This window comes from Coloeus monedula (assembly GCF_965178545.1).
Source record: "Coloeus monedula genome assembly, chromosome: 6".
NCBI classification, from domain to species: domain Eukaryota; kingdom Metazoa; phylum Chordata; class Aves; order Passeriformes; family Corvidae; genus Coloeus; species Coloeus monedula.
In genome coordinates, this window is record NC_138786.1 from 9,216,542 (window position 1) to 9,234,905 (window position 18,364).

Here is an 18,364-nt window from a genome sequence, read left to right on the forward strand (position 1 = left end):
GGGCAGCCCCAGCTTTTCTGGGCAGCCTGTGCCAGGGCCTCCCCACCCTCACAAGGAAGAATTTATTCCTGATACTAAATCTAAACCTGCCCTCCTTCAGCTTAAGACCATTACCCCTTTTTCTGTTGCTACTGCCCTTGTGAAAAGTCCCTCTCCAGCTCTCTTGTAACCCCTTTCGGCACTGGGAAGTTGCTGGAAGATCTCCCTGAAGCCTTCTCTCCTTCAGGCTGGGCAACCCCAACTCTCTCAGCTGTCAGATAAATAGGTTTTCTGGCTGGATAGCCCTGGAGGATCCTGCATAAGTAGCATTCCTTAGGCAGTCATTCTAGTGATCATCCGAAGTTATTCCCTGGATTGTTAGTTAGGACTAAGGATTATCTTAATTAGAGAGTTACGGCAGTCTCTGAAAGGCCAGGATCCACCTGTGTGTGTATAATTGTGTAGCTGATGGTGCCATGAGTTGGAGGGATAGATCAGTGGCTGTGCTCCTGTGGGGTGGCTGGTTGCTGCACAGTGTGGTTGGGGGAAAAGACAGGTGGGAAAGAGAGAGGGTGGAAGTTGGGCACATATCTGCATTCCAGGGCAGCAGTCATCTTGCAGCTGGAGGAGAGCTTGGAGGACTTCAGAGGCTTATCCAAGGCACTTGATATTTCATTATGCCATTATGTACAGAGCAAGGTAATACTTGAATCTGAATATTTAAACAGTTTACAGACACGTATTTATTCATCCCAGGAAAAAAAGGTGGTGGTAGTTAATTGTTACATGTGTCTGCTAAATGTAAGATGAGTTTGTACGCCACACACAGGAGCTGGATTTCTGGAGTTTCTGTCAAAAACCACACCCCACTTAATTGATAAACTTGGTAACCTCTTTATTATGAGAAACCTTGGGAAAACGTCTGAGTTGCCTAAATTCATATTGTTCATATTCTTATCTCTGGGTAGCTGCTGGTTCAAGCCAGCCATGAAAGATTCAAATTTAATTAAGGGCTTTCATAATTCTGAAGAACATCTTGCTCATAGTGAAATGTCTGCTAAATATTACGTTTCTTTTGGACACAGTAAGTTGTAGTTTTACATACAGAATGTAGGTTAAGAAATTTGCAAGGGATACTGGCTCTCTGAGCACAATAGCTCTACCAGGGATTTTTCATTTTATTTGAAATGCAAATCTCAGATTAGGAGTTATAGTGTAAAACTAGCTTAGCAAAATAAATTTCAGGGATTCAGACCAGTTTGCTCTGTCTGCACTTCCTGGAAGATCTCATTACTTTGGCAATTACAACAAACAGGTTTGCAATATCTCTGTGGGCAGGGCTCTAAATTACTATGAGCGCGTGGCTTAGAAGGGATGATAATAATTTAGACTTATGTCTGCTTAACAGTAAAACTTCAGCTATTAATAGCGAGGAATTTTTACTGATCAGGGAAAAAAAGTAAACTCTTGTCCTCCTAGAGACCTGAAAAGGTGAGTAGCCTGGTTCTTGTATTTTGCTGGCATACGAATTAATCTAATAAGTCCTGAAGGTTAGAATTTGCTAATATTAAAGCTTGTACTGTAATGTTAGAGGTAGCTTTTGTTCAGCTTTGTTAGCAAAGCTGAAAAAACTTGGGTTTTTTAAAATACATGTATATATTTACATAAGTAAATAAGTCATGGTGTTTTGCATCCGTTGAGGTCATTCAGAAATGAAAACTATGAAAGGAATTGTAATTGCCAGCAAATAGATGGATCCTTTTGAGGGATTGATAGAGTTGTCTTGTTATTTAATAATATTTTAAAAAGAGCCCATAGTTGAAGATATTTCTGTAGAATTAGATCAGAAATGGTAGCTGAAAGCCCAGGAGATCTAACAAGCTATTTTCATAATACTGCTCAGAACAGCCAAACTGTAAGAAGGGAGTGTCTGGGAAAGTAAGACTTGCCTGGAGCACAAGCAACAGGTCTGTCTAGAAAAAGATGTCAAGCAAGTAATATTACATTATCTCTCTGGAGCAAAGAACATTGCTTTTATTAATAAATCGTTGTTTGATCAGCAGGTTTTGCTATAGCTTAATGCAGTTAGGCAGCAAATACACTGTGAGCACAGGTGAGAAAACAGGCTGGCTCTGGAGGCCAGGAAGAGATAGGAGACTTTCTTCTGGTGAAGTTTTTCAGCAAAACTTTCTGGGTTTTGCCAAGGCTTTGATGGGAGGTTTTTCTATAACTGAATTTTCAAGTTTGTAATGTAGTTTATCAGCATCTTCTGTCCCTTTGTCACTACAGGTGATGAAATACTGTATCAGATGGTAAGAAGAAATGCAGTCCTGCATTTCTTGTTTGAGCAGCCATGTACTGCTGCTCCAGCCCACGGAGCAGTAGCTGTCATCACAAACAAGAGCATGGAGTGCAACCTAGAAATAGAAACTCTATACTATATTTAGCATTTTTCATTCTTTTACTCTCTTCTAATTCTGAGCTAGAAACTGCTGCCCTGATTTCCCAACACAGCTGGTGGCCATGCATTTCTGGGGGAGCGGCTGGCAGCCACAGCGGCGAGGAAGCCCCGGTGCCTCTCTGGCAGCTCTTTGCTGTAGGTGGATTTCCTGTCACTGAGGTGATTATTACCCGGGGTATGGCTGCTTTGAACTAGAGGAAATACTGCGAGGAAGGAGGATCATTGCAGCTGAGAAGTCTTTAGTGGCCTGTAATGTGGCAATAGAAGATGGAAATCTCCCAAAACCCAGCAAATGGAAGCAGCAGGATCAGAGGGAGTGTCTGTAAAGTTCACGCATAAAAGAAATCACTCTGAAATTTTAAGTTTGTATCAGCTGACTTAATGACTTTCCAGATTATTCCGAGCACAATTTATGTTATTTCCTTACCAATAAATGAAATATTTGGGTGACATGTACTTTGGTTAAATTTAGCATTGTTCGTACTTGAAAGATTATTTTGACAAAAACGGAGGGACCAAAACCACCCATTCATTTCCATTAATCTTGGCCTTGGGCGACACTAAAGATGAGGCATTCTCACATTGCTCTTCAGATCAATGTGATCTGGAGTTAAATCGTGGCTTACCCACTGTGACAGGCTATAAAAGGCAGAGTTCAAATTAGAACATTGCAGTTTCTGACTCATTCCTGCATCTGTCTCTCTAGATAGTGGGGTGATACATGTTAACCTGAATGAACATAGGATGCTGATAATACAGAGGTTTTATTAACAAATTAGCTTTCTTTGTGTATGTTTCCCCAGCACCACGGAGAAAAGCCCGTGTCTCAGGATTCTTAGTTTTCAAGAGAAGAAAATAATTTTGATTTGATAGTACAAATTTTCACTGTAATATTTATTTATATTCAAACTACTTGAATTCTTAGCACATGTAATCCCATGATAAACACAGATTAGTGGCATTTCAGCAGCATTGGAATAATAGGCCCCACAAACATAGGCCCATTTCCTATACACTTAGCCACAATTTGAGTTATTTGAAGGATATCTCTGTCCATTGTCAGACAGGTGTCTTTTGTGGTGCTTACAAAGCTGTTAAAATTGAACAGTTTTTTGTCACAGCTCTTAAAACTTGCTGTATAAGAAGACTGAATGTCAAAAGACTGAATTGCAGCCTTCATGGAAAAGAAATCAAAATACTGTGACCCTTTGTGGGCTTTGTGAGTGCTTTGAGTTGTGTGTTAGAGCACTGCAAATCACATGCGCAAGAACAATCCCTGTTTCCTCGCTGTGTGGGCACTGGTCTCATGCTTCAGCAATGAAGTGATGTGCAAAAGGGCCTTCTTCCAGAGGGGATTTTCACTGGCAGTGAAATGGACTGCATAAATTCTTCTCTCCTTTGAAATGTCATCTGTTGGCAGCAGCAGCTGATACTTGACTTAGAGTCCAGCAACGCTAACTCACAAGCAGAGACTCATTTTGGAAGATTTTTCTTGTTGTTGTTACCCTTAATGTCAGATGGTAGCATGAATGTATTTAATCCTGTTTTAAAGCAGCAGCAGTAACTTCAGAGACTTCATACCCGGGGCATTTTGGTTATTTGAACAGAAATAATTGTATTTTCAGTGTCATGAAAGAAGTGGTGGAAAGATTGAATGGGGATAGAGAAAGGAGGAGTAAAAACTATTTCAGAATTACCTTTACTCTTAAGGCAGCAATCAAAAAGCAGAGCTCGTACAGATTTCTGCTTTTAGGCTAGACATGTTTTGCCCCTGTCTGCATTCCTTCATTGAACCTTAGACAATCTTCTTTTTTTCCCCAGAGAGGAAAAGGCTGAAATACACTGAACTTTGAATCTAGGAAACCATTGCTAAGGATAATGAGCAGGGAAATCTCAGACTTCCAGTACTTGAAATTCTTTGGGTTTTTTTTACTTGCATTTCACCATTTTAGTAAAATCACTTCAAAAAATTAATCAGAACACCCAAGTCATCTATCAAGAATAGGAACAGTTTTGTTAGTTTTCTTACTACTAGGCTGTGTTTTTGGTAGTGTGGACTTTTGTTTGTGTGGCATAATGTATAATGTGACAGTGAAATGTATTTTCTATCAGGTTATTTAGTGTAATGCATGTGGTTTATTCTGTCTTTTCAGTCAAGAGAGTGAAGATCTGAAGAAATTCCAGATGATGGCTTCTGATGCCAGTCATATGCTGGAAGCAGCTTTGGAGCAGATGGATGACATCATTGCAGGTACAATAATGCTTTGTTTTTCACCATACTGTCTTGAGATTTAACTGTCTGGTTTACTTTTTAATAATTATTCTCAATTTATCAAATTCTCTGACATGCAGATGTCACTATTAACAATCTGGTTAAAACTCTGTGGAGAAAACTGAAAGTAAGATAAAGGGGGAAACCCCACAATTTCCCCTCAGACATGTGAATACTGGAGCAAGAGAGATTTGCTTTGCTTTAATGCTATATGGTAACCTAAACACATCCTCAGCCATGTGGTAACATTCCATATTTTATATGTCAGTTTTTTATTTCAATGTGTCTTTAAAAAAAGTTTTCACCAAGTCTTCTGGCTGGTTGGATAATATATAACTGCATTTTACAAACACATGCACATACAGATATAGAAAAATCACATTATTTTCTTTAATTATGATGTATTTATTTTAAACAGTTTGCCTATTAATTATCTTCATGGCCTGTATTTTGTTGAATTTTATATCCAGAGGTGGAGCTGTGAATTTTTTTCACACTTCTGTCCACTAGAAAGGCATATGATGCAAGAAGAACTTGCTGTCTTTTGGTGCTCTCATGGCAAGGCAATTAAAAGATTCACTCTCACCATTACAGCATCCCAGAAGAGAAGTTAATTTCTGTGGTTAGGCCTTGGTAGCCTTGGGGTCTGTGCTCACACACCGTTCAGTAGGAGCTCCTAAAAGGAGTGTCAGGGTAGGGCCATGATCTCACTTGTGAACAATGGGAAAGAATTCACTAAAGCTTTATAAATCTCAGTAGTGACACCCAAGCTGAGCCTTCTTCCCTGGTGATGAAGATGATGACATCAGCCTCTTGTTACTGCAGTTGTGCTGCTCCTTGATCTTCTTCCTGCTTTTCCAATGAAGCTTTATGTCCAGAGACTAATTTGGAGCTTTAAATCAGACTAGCCATGACCAGGCTGGAAGTCATTATCCAGGATTTTTAGTTTGAACAATCACTAGGGTTTTGTTTGTTTGGTTTTTGCATCCTCATGAGAGTCTTCACTTTATTCTAAATGTGCAAGCTTTAACAGGCTGCTGAGATATACAGAATTGTAAACATGAATATGGGATTGATATAATTGAAATAACTTTTCACTCTAATGGAACAAATTCTAGGCAAGTAGGAGAAAATCACACATATATGTCCTTCTCCTGAATGCAAAACCTTATTCTAACAAGATTTTAACCAATGGAAGTTAATTGGGATGTTATTTTTTCACACCTTACAAAACACATTAACAGATAGGGAAGCACTGAACTTCCCTCAGATGTGTAAGGAGACAATAAGAAAAGCAAATCCCAAACTATGATTCATAAACTAGGGACCTGTAATTCTTTTTTAGCTACTGTAAGCCTTGGGATGCAATGGAACCTGTGCTCCAAAATCACCTGCACACAAATGCAACTCAGTGTCTCTTTTCTGTGGTGATTTATACATAGCTCAGCACACACTGGTGGGGTATCATGGATGCACTGGTGGTTCCACTCCTCAGAAAAATCAAGAGAATAAAAAGAGAGTCGCTCTATTTAAATTGATTTTCAGAATTGACCCTTATTTTTTTTTTTCCAGGACCTGTCAGTTGTGAGGCTGGGTAAGACAGTAGGTGTTTAGTGTAGGGTGTTTTTTTCATGGTATGGAAAGATAGCCTCATAATATGTGACATAACTGATTAAATGGCAATGTATGACTGCCTAAGAAAATCCTTTTTTTTTCTAAGTTTCATGCTAAAAAAAAATTGAGGCCAGAAGATGGCTTTCATTTTGTTTGTTTATTTTTACTATTCTTTTCCCTGCTCCTTTTTCAGATTGGTTGTGCCATGCCATTTCAGGGTTTAATCTTGACAAACAAGGAATAGAATTAAATTTTGCCAGGCTTTCAAACAACATCATATTTACCCCCATCACTTAGCTGTTGTGATGATGGAGAACAGTGATGCAGAGAGGCAAAGCAAATGCTGGAAGAACTGTTCAGTGGAACTCAGGTGATCCCAGCTGTTCAGTGGTGGTGATGGTGACCAAGCTCTAAACTAAAAAGATTCAGGCATGGCTGTGGCATGTGGAGTTTATTTCCACAGTGCATGGATAGCTCACCAGAAGATTGGCAACCTCTTCAAGAGAGTTGACCTTGTGACTTTGCATTACTTACATTTTCAGTCTAATGTCCACTGATAGGCAGTATAACATTGAAAACAGGCTTATGCAAAGTTATCTAATGGGAGAAGAAACAAAGTATTTCCCAGACAGTGCATCTGTCAAACCTCATTGATGTTAATTGAATGTTTCCCATATGATTTCAGAGTTAGATCTACCTGCACTAATAAAGAAACATATTGATTTATTGCTTTACTTAGTGAAAACTCAATTGTTTGGAAAGGTTGTTTACCTTGTTTCTTTATTATTTTTCTTTGCTAGGAATAGATAAAACTTTTCAAGACAGATTAAGTGTGTTGTCATTCTCCTCTAGGCAATGTTCTGTGTGTTCCAGAACTATTTCTCCAATATTCTGGTATGATTGAAGGACCAAGTACATCTGCTGGAGTCTGTACTTGGATACAGCTATTATCCCAATTTGTCTGAAATTGAGGAACAGAATGATCATTCAAGTTTGATTCTCCCTAATTCAATCCAGTAAGCTTCTGTATGCAATTTGGGCAGAGACTGGAAAACAGGAATGGTTTCTTGTCCTGCATGGTGGGAGAAAAAATAAAGTAGAAACCCCCTTTGAAAGGATGACTGTAAGACTTTACTGAAACAAACCAGGACTGAGATTGCTTCAAATATTGGAAAAATCATCTGTACAAACATAGCTGCTCTTAGAGTCAGCTGGAAACAGCAAAAATGGACTGCTAAGAGCTTGTGCTATTTCAATTTGCTGTATCCAGATTCTGTGGACATGGCCAGGATTCAAAGACCAAGGTTAAACTTCATGACTGATATAAACTTAGGTAGCTGATAAAAAAGATGTCTTCTTTTGGAATGAGGCCTCAGTGGGTACCAGGAGAGCCACATGCTTCTCTTGGCCTCAGAAACTTCGTCTTTAGGCACACAATTAGTATTAATCCCGTTTTAGAGAACTGAGAAATCCAGGCATGTGTATCTGACGTTGCTTAACTTTTGAAGCTTAACATGCAATACCAGCATCCTCTCTGTTTAATGAGAAAACAGTCTTCATTTCTTTCATTCGCTTTATTATCATCAAAATACTAGATTGTGGCCTTGTCCTTTAGGATAAGAACTGGATATATGCAAATATATATTACAACTGTTAACACATTTGCACTTTCAGCCTTCCCTTTCCTATCCCTTGCTCCAAGAGGTAACATCTCTCATGGATGGTTCTGATTAATCCAGCCAAGGAGTCCCACTGTAGCCTGTGCTCACTCTCAGTGCAACACAAAACGTATTAGTGCTTAGACTGCATGAGGGCAGGATTGTGAGGCAAGATTAACAAATTGAATTTCACTGGGCCTGATCCAATTTGACAGATAGGTCAGTGTTCCCAAGTCTTTTATGCTCGGGTACATCTGTACTGATAACCCGCCCTCATAGCTATATAAATTAGGCACGCTAAATGATTAGCCTTATTTGACTAAAATAGCAAAAAGGGCTAATGTGATTGTCAATGAACATCACTGAGCCATTAGCTGGAATGACTTGCACTCCAAACAGAGGCTTCCTCTAAAGAAAGCACCATATATCAGATCCGTCTACTCGTTCTTTATTTGAGGTGCGTGACTTTGGCATTGCTTCCTCTGAACTTTCACCAAGTCACTACTTCTCCTTTTATTCAGCTTGTACCTGTTTATTAAAGTATGTTTCTTTATAGGACTGTAGATTTTGGTTATTTTTCTTTGCAATATATCCTAATAAATTAATGCAGTTTTTATTTTACAATTATTTTATATCAAACTGCTTCTCTCAGTCGTCAATTTGTAAGTCCATTATTTCTCTTTGTGATTAGTGACTATTAATTGTAAGGTCTAAAAACTCCTGTCACAAAATAGTCTGCTGCAGCTCCAGAGTCTCTTCAAATTCACCAAGTTATCAGTGTAATTATTGAGTTTCCTTTTAACCAGGGCTCCTGCAATTATTGCTTACTGGAAAATAATGAGAAAGTTAAATATGCTATCACATGGGTCTGTACTGATATTTCAGTATTAGCACAGAAAGATTAAAAGCTAAATCCAATTAAAAAGTTGGGCCAGAAGTTGTCTAAGGAGTATTCATGTTTGAATTCCCTTCTCCTGAGTTGACAGAATGTTGGTGTTCAGTTCATGGCTGTGGCTGCTGTGTTAGAAACCCAACCACTTCCACAGCCTTGTGGCAGAGGGGCCTGCAGAGGAAGTTGTGCTTAAGAGGATGAGCAAGGTTTTAGTTCAAGTTGAACGTATTTTCCTCATGGGCTCTACTGGCCAGAATTTGAAGGAGGACCTGTTTGTGGGGATTACTAAATCAGGTCTAATAAGTGATTAGAACTTGGATTCTAAATGCAGGGGTGGACAAAAAAAAAGTGCTGACAGTCATTTGAACTCCTTTGGATGGATTTTGGGTTTTGTGGAATAAAGTTTTCACTGAGTTCCTACATAAATAAAAGGAGAACAGAATATTTCCTGGTGACCTCATCCTTTACCCTTGAATAGCCACATGTCATCACAGGATTCATTCAGTCTCACAGCACTTTAACTGAAGAAGATGGACACTTCTGTTCTGCTTCATGGGGGATTGAAATTGTCCAGACCAGACAAATTAATCCTACTTTTCTGTAGTGTGTGTTGGGGAGGTGCTGGTGGGTCTTATTTGAAGTACATGCTGGGTGATGTGCAGCTGCTGGGCACAGTTGTGCCTCTTTAGAATGGCTAGAAAATAGCTTCTATTTTTACTTTTCAGTTTGTACACTTCCAGGTGGTTTTATATTTTTATCGCTTAAGTCCTATTAAAGGTTCACAATACTTTCAAATTCAGAATTTGGTCTCTACAATAAAGGTGTATAACTTTTTCTAATTCTAGTAGGAATCTTCGTACAATTTCACTTCAGAGCATTGAACTGACTGTAGTTAAAACAATGATGAAAAAACAGAACAATTTAAAAACTGAGCAGTTTCCTTCATTGTAGATCAGTGTAATTGGACAACAACAATTGCAGTGGTTTTTTTCCTTGCATCTTCTAAATAAATTACAATTGTGTTAAAAGGCTTTGCTTCAGTTATGATTAGTGCATTTTCTTTTCATTTTCTGTTCTTTTTCAGTCAATGATTTAGGGTTTTTTTTTCTGAACTAAAGAAATAATATATCTAGAGCATTTGTTTATCTTGTTACTGCTGTGCATTAAGTAAGGTGAGCATTTGTGAAGTTATATAGTGGCTTTTTTAACCATTAAGTACAGTGTGTTTATGCATAGATCTTATAGCAATAGAGATATGAAAAAGGAAATTACATAGAAAATTACTTGAAATGAGGTCTTTGATAGAGAAATATGTAAACTCCTGTCATAACAGTTCCAGAAAATTATGTGTCAAGAATGATGGGGAAAGGGAGAGATAAAAATTGTGTGTGACCTCTAAACATCCAGGATATTAAAAGAGGAAATATAAAAGCTTAACACAAATATTTATGGTTTATAATTTGTGGGATTTTATTTTATAACACTTAAAACTTGTTTTAGGTGCTGACATTTGTCTTCAGATACTTGACTTCAGAAAAGCAGATTAGTAAATTCCTTAGACGTCAACAATAACCTATTTATAGCAATTAAAATATTTTAAAGATTTAAAAATATAGCAATTCAATGTCTTTCTATTCACTTAATTCATAACTTTTCATGTTAGCTCTCTGTGTCCTTGCTTATAATTTTGTTAACACCACCTAAGATGCGGCCTCTCCAAGTGTACACACTTGAATAACCATTACAGCAATTTGTTACTATAGCCAGCTGTTTATTGAAGCTTTTACACGTGCTGTAGCCTTCAAGTTGAGACCTTGCATAAGTTTCCAGGTGCAGTTTTGATCTGTGTTTTAAAAGCATGTGAAAATCAGGGCACCTTGCACGCTGCTTTGTGCATGTGTAGCACTGGCCACTGATTCCTTCCCCAGGGTTGCCAGAGCAACCTGACCTTTGGAATTTCCTCAATTTTGAGTGCTTAACCTTGCAAGAGGTCACTACAGCTGTTTAGGCTACTGTTCAGGCCAAACATGCTTCCTGTTCTCACTTCCTCACAGATCGTGGGGCTCTGAGCACAGGATTGAGAGAGGATACTCCTCATCTTGTCTGAAGGACTGATGGATTCCCTCTGTAAACAGGGCAGTACTACAGAAGTGACAGAGCTGAAAGCACTGAGAACATCTTTCCTATAAATACTTCACTATCATAAAAAAACAGGTGTTTAAAATTGTTTTTTATAAGGCAAAATTGTCCTTTGAAGGTCCAAGTCAGAACTGATTTACTGATCAGTTAGGTCTTTGGCTTCCCTTGAGTGTGTTTCTGGCTTTCCATCAAAAGAACAAAATTAGAAGTTTTCTTGGAAAATGGGAGTTAAAACTAGTTCAAAATGGAAAAATACTTACTGTTTAAATATGCTACTTTGAATTCTTTATTTCTGACAAGAGACAGTTTTTTTAAGTATAAAACAGCAAAAATACTGTCATGTCCTAGACGCCTATATCAGCTTACCAAGCTGCAGTAAATGCTTTGCATTTATACCAAATAAACATCATTGCTGTTTGTATTGAGTTTTGAGAAAGGATTGAAAAGAAACAGATATGTAAATAGCTGCAGATACAACATGTGGCAAAGAAGGGCAGATAAACCATGATGGCCATAGCCCCACGGGACTGAAAATCTGAGACACAAAGGTCCTTTTGTAGTTTGCATGATGTGGTCTGTTTTTCAGTACATGAGTGAGTCAGTTGTTTAACAGGCAAGTGAGCAGTTTTCTAGGATTGCAATTTAGTTTGATATCATTAAATTCAAAATCATATCTTGTCCACTTCCTACTTTAAGGCAATGAAATTGGTTTGAGAGTCTTTTTAAAAATGAAAACAGTGTAATCTTAATGAAACAAGTTTCCTTTATTTCCTCACAAACTGAGTGTGCTTACTATTCCTTATTACAAGCAATTACAGATTCTGTACTAAAACCACTGTTTTACTTAGGCTACTGGCTTCACTGGCCCTAAATACACTCCTTTTTTATGTGTAATCAAAAAAAAAAGAAAGAAAAAGAAAAATGTTGCAAATATTTTCTCTTCTTTAATGAATGTGTTGATCCTGTTTTTCCTGTGCAGTGGAGACTCAGCCTCAAACCTCCATCACAGCTGCATAATCCATCTTCCTTTTTTCAGCAGGCTGCTTAGCTTGTGTTTCTGGATAGGAGAGACCTTTCTGTTGTAGCTGTGTGTGCAGTCCCTAAATGTGCTGCACATCGCAGCTCAGCATCTGGTAGCGTGTAGGAAAAAGTCTGAGTAATTACACCTATAATTTGCATAAGAAATTATAGACAGTTCTTGAAAATTGTCTCAAAGATGCCACATGTTATTGTAGGAAGAGCTCAGCTCAAAATCATCTGAGCTGCATGAAGCTCTCATCTGAATGTGGTCATTAGCGTTTCTAGGCTTGGAAAATTTTTCCTAGGGCTTCCTGCTAATCCAGCTTAATAGTTACTTTTCCCTGTAGTTAAAGATCTAAAAGCAGAGATTTGAGGAGAAGATGAGCTGTGATTCAAAACACACCGTTTGTGGTGTATTCTGCATTACAGTATGAGAAGAAAGGATTGTGTGAGCACCCTCTTCACTCATTTTGCAGGAGGCTTAGGAACCAGGAGGCTGAAATATGTCCTGTCCAGCCCTTACTGCTAGTTTACATAAATTCACATTTTCAAGGCTGTCTTCATGAGAAAAAGAAAACTGTGCTTCAAAGAAAATTACACTTTGTAGTCTTGAAGGAGAGAGGAAGAACTTGGACAACCTATATGCTCACTGAGTAAATATTCAGGTAAAAATGTGTTCTCTAGCAGTGTAATGATTGACTGAAAGCCCAGAGGAAATGTGTGTTTATAACTCTTTTCTAACCACTGTTGGTCAGATGTCAAAATTGTTGCTCTTGAATATTTCAGCTGTGTAGAAAGTCATCCTTACCCAGCATAGATGAAGTTTTTGGGGGTTACTGTGGGGTTTTTGTTTGTTTTTGCTGGTTTCTGATCTAAAGGAGCCAGCAGTCTTAGGAAAATCTCTTTTTAACCACTGATGGTTGAGTTGTGCATTACCAGGACATTTTTTTTTCAGAACTCAGCCAGTTTGAGAGCAAAAAAAAAATGAGATGACAAGGATGAAATTAAGATGCAAGGGCAAGTGAGAGATCAGACACAGTATCTACTGCTAAGAGAGACAGAAGTTGTGTGATGGATGAATGTATACACATAAGCTGAGGAGAGGGGATTTTCAAACTGGCCAGGCTTTTGCCTCTTTCTTTACTTGTGCTTAGTAACTTATTTTTGCAAGCTACTGGCAGTGCTATTTTCTGAATAGGTTATGTATTTGCCCAAAAGGAATGTTTCTTTGAAGCCATTCTGCTAATTGCAAGGAACTCTGGAGAAAAATGTGCTTGCACAGTCAGGGTGTAAGAAATGTGTAACTTTAGAGTTGTTTTCCTTGTTTTATTATTTATTTTAGTCTTCCTACCTACGTACAATGTGCAGCAGCATTTAACCTCCTTCACCCACTAGCTGTTTGGGAAGGTCAGAAGTGAGCCACTTGGAATGTCTGAGTTTCAACTCTCTCTCTCTTTCTCTCTCTTTCTCTCTCTTTCTCTCTCTTTCTCTCTCTTTCTCTCTCTTTCTCTCTCTTTCTCTCTCTCTTTCTCTCTCTCTTTCTCTCTCTCTTTCTCTCTCTCTTTCTCTCTCTCTTTCTCTCTCTCTTTCTCTCTCTCTTTCTCTCTCTCTTTCTCTCTCTCTTTCTCTCTCTCTTTCTCTCTCTCTTTCTCTCTCTCTTCTCTCTCTCTCTTTCTCTCTCTCTTTCTCTCTCTCTTTCTCTCTCTCTTTCTCTCTCTCTTTCTCTCTCTCTTTCTCTCTCTCTTTCTCTCTCTCTTTCTCTCTCTCTTTCTCTCTCTCTTTCTCTCTCTCTTTCTCTCTCTCTTTCTCTCTCTCTTTCTCTCTCTCTTTCTCTCTCTCTTTCTCTCTCTCTTTCTCTCTCTCTTTCTCTCTCTCTTGTCTTTCCCACTCCTCTAAAGTGAATATTCATGACGAATAATTGTGTTCTGGTAGTACACTAGGAAACCGTGGTGTTCAATATTATATTAACACCATCACAAAAGATTCCCCTGTGTCCTGTTTACCCCTGGAAAAAGGAGCAAGATACAGGAAGACTGTGACTTGCTCAAGGACAAAAATGAGTCCTTTTGCAAGAGTTCAAAACTGCACTCATTTTTCCTGAGTATTGATAAAACTCTGATGGTTTGAACTGCATTCTTCACCCCTTCAGATATAAAGATATGTAATAAAGCTGCACACAAATAAAGAGCTGTTAATGGTGGAGAATGATGGTAACAAATAATGTTCTGTGGCATCTCTTTTTCTTTTTATTTCCATTACTCTTCAAAGATATCCAAATTCTTACTGTGTGGCATTAAAACTTCATGTACTTTGCAGCACAGTGATGTCAAGGTTTAAAGCAATGCAAAGAAATACAATTATTTGCTCCTACGCACTTCTGTTTTCCAGGGTGTGTTCTTGTCCTTCTGGTGAGCAGTGCAGTTCTACTTAATATGAAACTACATGGAAAGCAAATAAGAGAAGCAAGCCTGTGATTCATTTGAATTTTAGCAGCAAATCAGGAAGTTTTCTGAATTAAAATGCTGAGTTGAGCTTGGTATTTCTGCGTTTCTGTACCCAGTACAAAGTGCATTATTTGTTGCATTCAAATCTCCATTTTCCATTGCAGCTAGGAGAATCAAAGGTACTATGTTAGCAATCCATAGCAAACCAGTTTTAAAGTAATTTGGCATTTTGCAAAATGTGAGGATGCTCAGAATTCTGCCAGTCTGAACTGTCAGTTGAAAAGCCTGGGATAACTCAAGGATGCATATGGAGTATGCCCAGTCTCAGGAAATCACGTAATTCCTGTCTGGCTCTGCCTGTGCTCCAGCACTTTAGAATTTTTATCCTTTATAGAATTGAGTTTCTTAAGGGTGACAGTTCTTGTACTTGCCAAGATTAAAGAGTGTGTGTGTGTGTTGTTTTCCTTAGTGTTTTGGTAGAGGCAAATCAAATAAAGGCATGCTGAAATTTGTGAATATCACTGACACTGAATTTTTGCTGCAGAAGCTGAGATTATTTTCTGTAGAAGGTAGATGTTGCCAGGAATGTTGTAGCCATGATAATGTAAGGATTGAGGCAAGAGGTGATACACAGTGAGTCATTTGGACTGGTGAAAAAGAGATGTTACCAATACTGTCCTGGAGAAAGTTACAGTGTGTATACATATGGTGTAGGAGTGTATTTGACTATATAAACTATCTACCTAGGTCAATTAACTGGACTCCTGAAGAATTGTTTTAAATTGTATTTAGCTTGGCTTTTATTTCACATCTGAAATACTAGTTGTGGGCCTGTAAGTTAATGTGGTTTTGTTTTGATTGTGTAGAATTTATGTTGGCGGTTTTTTTCCACTTGTCTATAAATAAAAAGTATTAATGCAAATAACATGAAGAAATCTATAGCAGAATGCCCCTTTCAGTTTTTCCCATTCCATAAATATTTTAAATTGCCAGGTCATTGAAGGTGTAGCCACCAAAGCTGATTATGAAGTAGCTTTGAATCGTGTCTGATTTTGCTTAGCAAGCACTTTTCACACTAGAAAAAGAAAATATTGACATGGAGTTTTCCAAAAGAAAGAGTGAGAAATGGCACAATAACCAAGGAATCAATGCTACTTAAGAAGTCAGTGTCATGTATCAGTTTGTGTGGGCATCTCTCAGAGTGTAGGTAATAAGCCACTCTGGCTGAATGAAAAGATGTAATTGGTTATATGATCCAAATGGCACTTACAGTTTGGAAATCTGCTCCTTTTAGTTGCTAAAGTTTAATATTAATCTGCATTAGGAGATACATAAACAGAAATAATCTGGCCTGAGTAGCTGAGAGCATAGAAATACATAAGAAAATATCATTTAGTGATTAGAGAACACAAGTCCTGCAAACCAGTCAGTTGATCCTCCCCTCGAAAGGAAGTAATTCAGGAAGCCAAGGTTGATTTACGGGCTGAGGTTGTCTCGTGTGGCAGCCTTTGGAGCACCGGATATTGAAGAAACCCTATCTTGGGCCTAGTCTTAGCCAGAAATTAAGATGAGATCTTGCACTTGAGGTATTAAAATAAACTCATAAGCAGCGGAAGTCAACAGGATCAAACGGAATATTCTGAGTCTGAAAAGAGATCGAGGTGATATGAAGTGCTCCAGTAGGGAAAATGAGTGTTGCTTTATCAAAGAAGAAGAAAAATCCTACTATGGAGCTTGCAAAATTTCTAGGGAGGGCTTTTCATTGCTTAAAACAGTCAAAGAAAAACCCTCACACGTAGGGTAGAATTCGAGACCCACCATTTTTTGCAAAGACCTGACAGAGTACTTTGGGTCCTTAAAACAGTGCTTGAAGAAAACCTGGTTAATATTATCTAAATTTTCCCAAAGGCTGTGAGTAAAGTTAAGTATGCAAAAAAGTGAGAGACAAAGTCTCATCCTTGTTCAAAAAACTGGGTGACATGGGGAACAATATTAGCATTGAATGATCAATGAGCAGTTTGTTTAAAAGCTAATCTAGGTGCAGAAGGCATTTCTGTGTCCTCGGACCGAGAGCGTTGGTGTATTCATGAGCTGTGTATCCAGCTACACGTAAAATGAAACACTGGCTTCAAACGTAGTTTGTAGTGCCTGAATCATGGTAAATAAATGACCACAGCAGGCAAACTAACACTGATTAATGTGAGGTAGTGTGCACTGAAGAAGAAAATCTGAATTCCTTATACGTTTGTACATCACATTAGATGCGTCTGCTCGGGGGAAAAAATAAACTTAGCAGATAATTTTCAAAGACCCCGTGAAGATTTTTGTTCCTTTCATAGCTAACATGTAAACTCTGTTAAACACAGGAGTAAAAAGAAGAATAGTGTGGAGATTATTGTAATCCCCTTGTGGACATCAATTACATAGTCTTCTGATGAATACCGTATGCTATGTGGGTCCAGTACAATGGGAATGATCAAAAACCTAAAAAAATCTCCCGTTAAGTCAAATAGGAGGGGAAATTGTGATTGTTTATGCCAGAGAGAACATGAATGAAGACATGCATACAATCTATTAGGTACATGAGGTAATGAATTGTAAATAAAAACTTTAAAAAGTAGAGCAAATAGAAGTTTTCCACCTGACTGGTTCTTACAGAAACAAAGGCATATTAAATGAAATCAAGGTCTGAAATTCAGGACTGAGAAAAGATACCATATTTTAATGTGCATCTTCTTGAAACATACAGGCTGCTAAGACAAAAAGTTTTGGAGATACTAGAATTTGTATTATTTATAATCCTTCCATAAGTGAGATATGGTTTCTACTGTTCTTGTTGCTGTTGAGAAAATAATATAAATGCTGGAGGGCTGGAAAGAGAGAGGCAGTGCAATTTAGAGAGCTTTTTGTAATTTCTAGAGCTAGAAAAGTTTCATTTGCCATTTATACTGCTAAATTTTGTGTGGTTGTTCTGTGTGGGAGAGTTCTAAACCTGCTCACGGTCATTTATATTTTTCTAGATCTGGTAACATGATCTATTTTGATCCAAGTTTCTTGTCAAAGGGCAGCATCAGTCATTCTTACATTGCTTAGCAGCGTGCTGTGTGGGGACTTCCAACGATGTAGCTGAGAAGTTAGTGACATCTCATGGTAACTGTGGAAAATTACAGGTGATTTGGGATAAGGGTTTGGGATTTCTAATTTAACGGCCATTGCAAATGTGTTCTAGGTCAAAATTCTTTTTTGATATGCTTGTACATACCTCTTGCATTTAATTCTCCAGTCTTCCTGATTTATCTAGAGACTGATTCAAATATTTCTAAGCCTGAAATGAAGGTTTTCATCCTAAACTGAATTTTGTCAGTCTGAAGTCCAAATGTTGTAGTATGTAGTACCTATTAATTTATCACCTACAAAATAATTATATAACATTATTGTCTCTCCTCATTTTGTTTGTTTTAGGCACAAAGTCAGCCACAGAGTATGCGAATGGTGGGTATGATATTGTGTCACCTGCTCCATCAGTGTACCTGGGCACATTTCAAATTTTGCACCTCCTGGAAGATCTGAGGATGGCCCTGGAGATGCTGGAGGATCCTCAGGAGAAAGAAGCGTTGCGAAATCAAATCCCAGGGGCCACAGCAGTGTGTCTGAGGGAGTGGTTCGAGGAGAACCTGGTGAGTTGTTATTTCAGCTTTTCCATTTTGTCTGCAAACAGGTTTGGGTCAAGTATTTTCATACTTAAAATATTTTTATAATAACTGAAATCTGCATACTTAGAAAACTGCAGGGGGTGGTGAGTAATAATAGAAAGCTGAGGATATCACTGCTTTATGTGCTGATTTATGTGTGAAGCAATGCAGATATAGGAGTGTAAGAAGTTGA

General features: G+C 38.1%; 1 protein-coding gene across 5 annotated transcripts in view; it reads left to right on the forward strand.

Annotated features, from left to right (window-relative positions):
• Window positions 1-18,364, forward strand: part of PPFIBP2 (PPFIA binding protein 2) — a 94,525-nt gene that overhangs the window by 13,159 nt on the left and 63,002 nt on the right. For all 5 annotated transcript variants that reach the window (XR_014226522.1, XM_082284000.1, XM_082283996.1 and 2 more), the window contains exons 2-3: window positions 4,594-4,691; window positions 17,942-18,156. Coding sequence is in view for 4 of the 5 variants with exons in the window: in XM_082284000.1 (XP_082140126.1) it covers window positions 4,625-4,691; window positions 17,942-18,156 (282 nt within the window). In the remaining variant the exon portion in view is untranslated. The remainder of the gene's footprint in view (window positions 1-4,593; window positions 4,692-17,941; window positions 18,157-18,364) is intronic.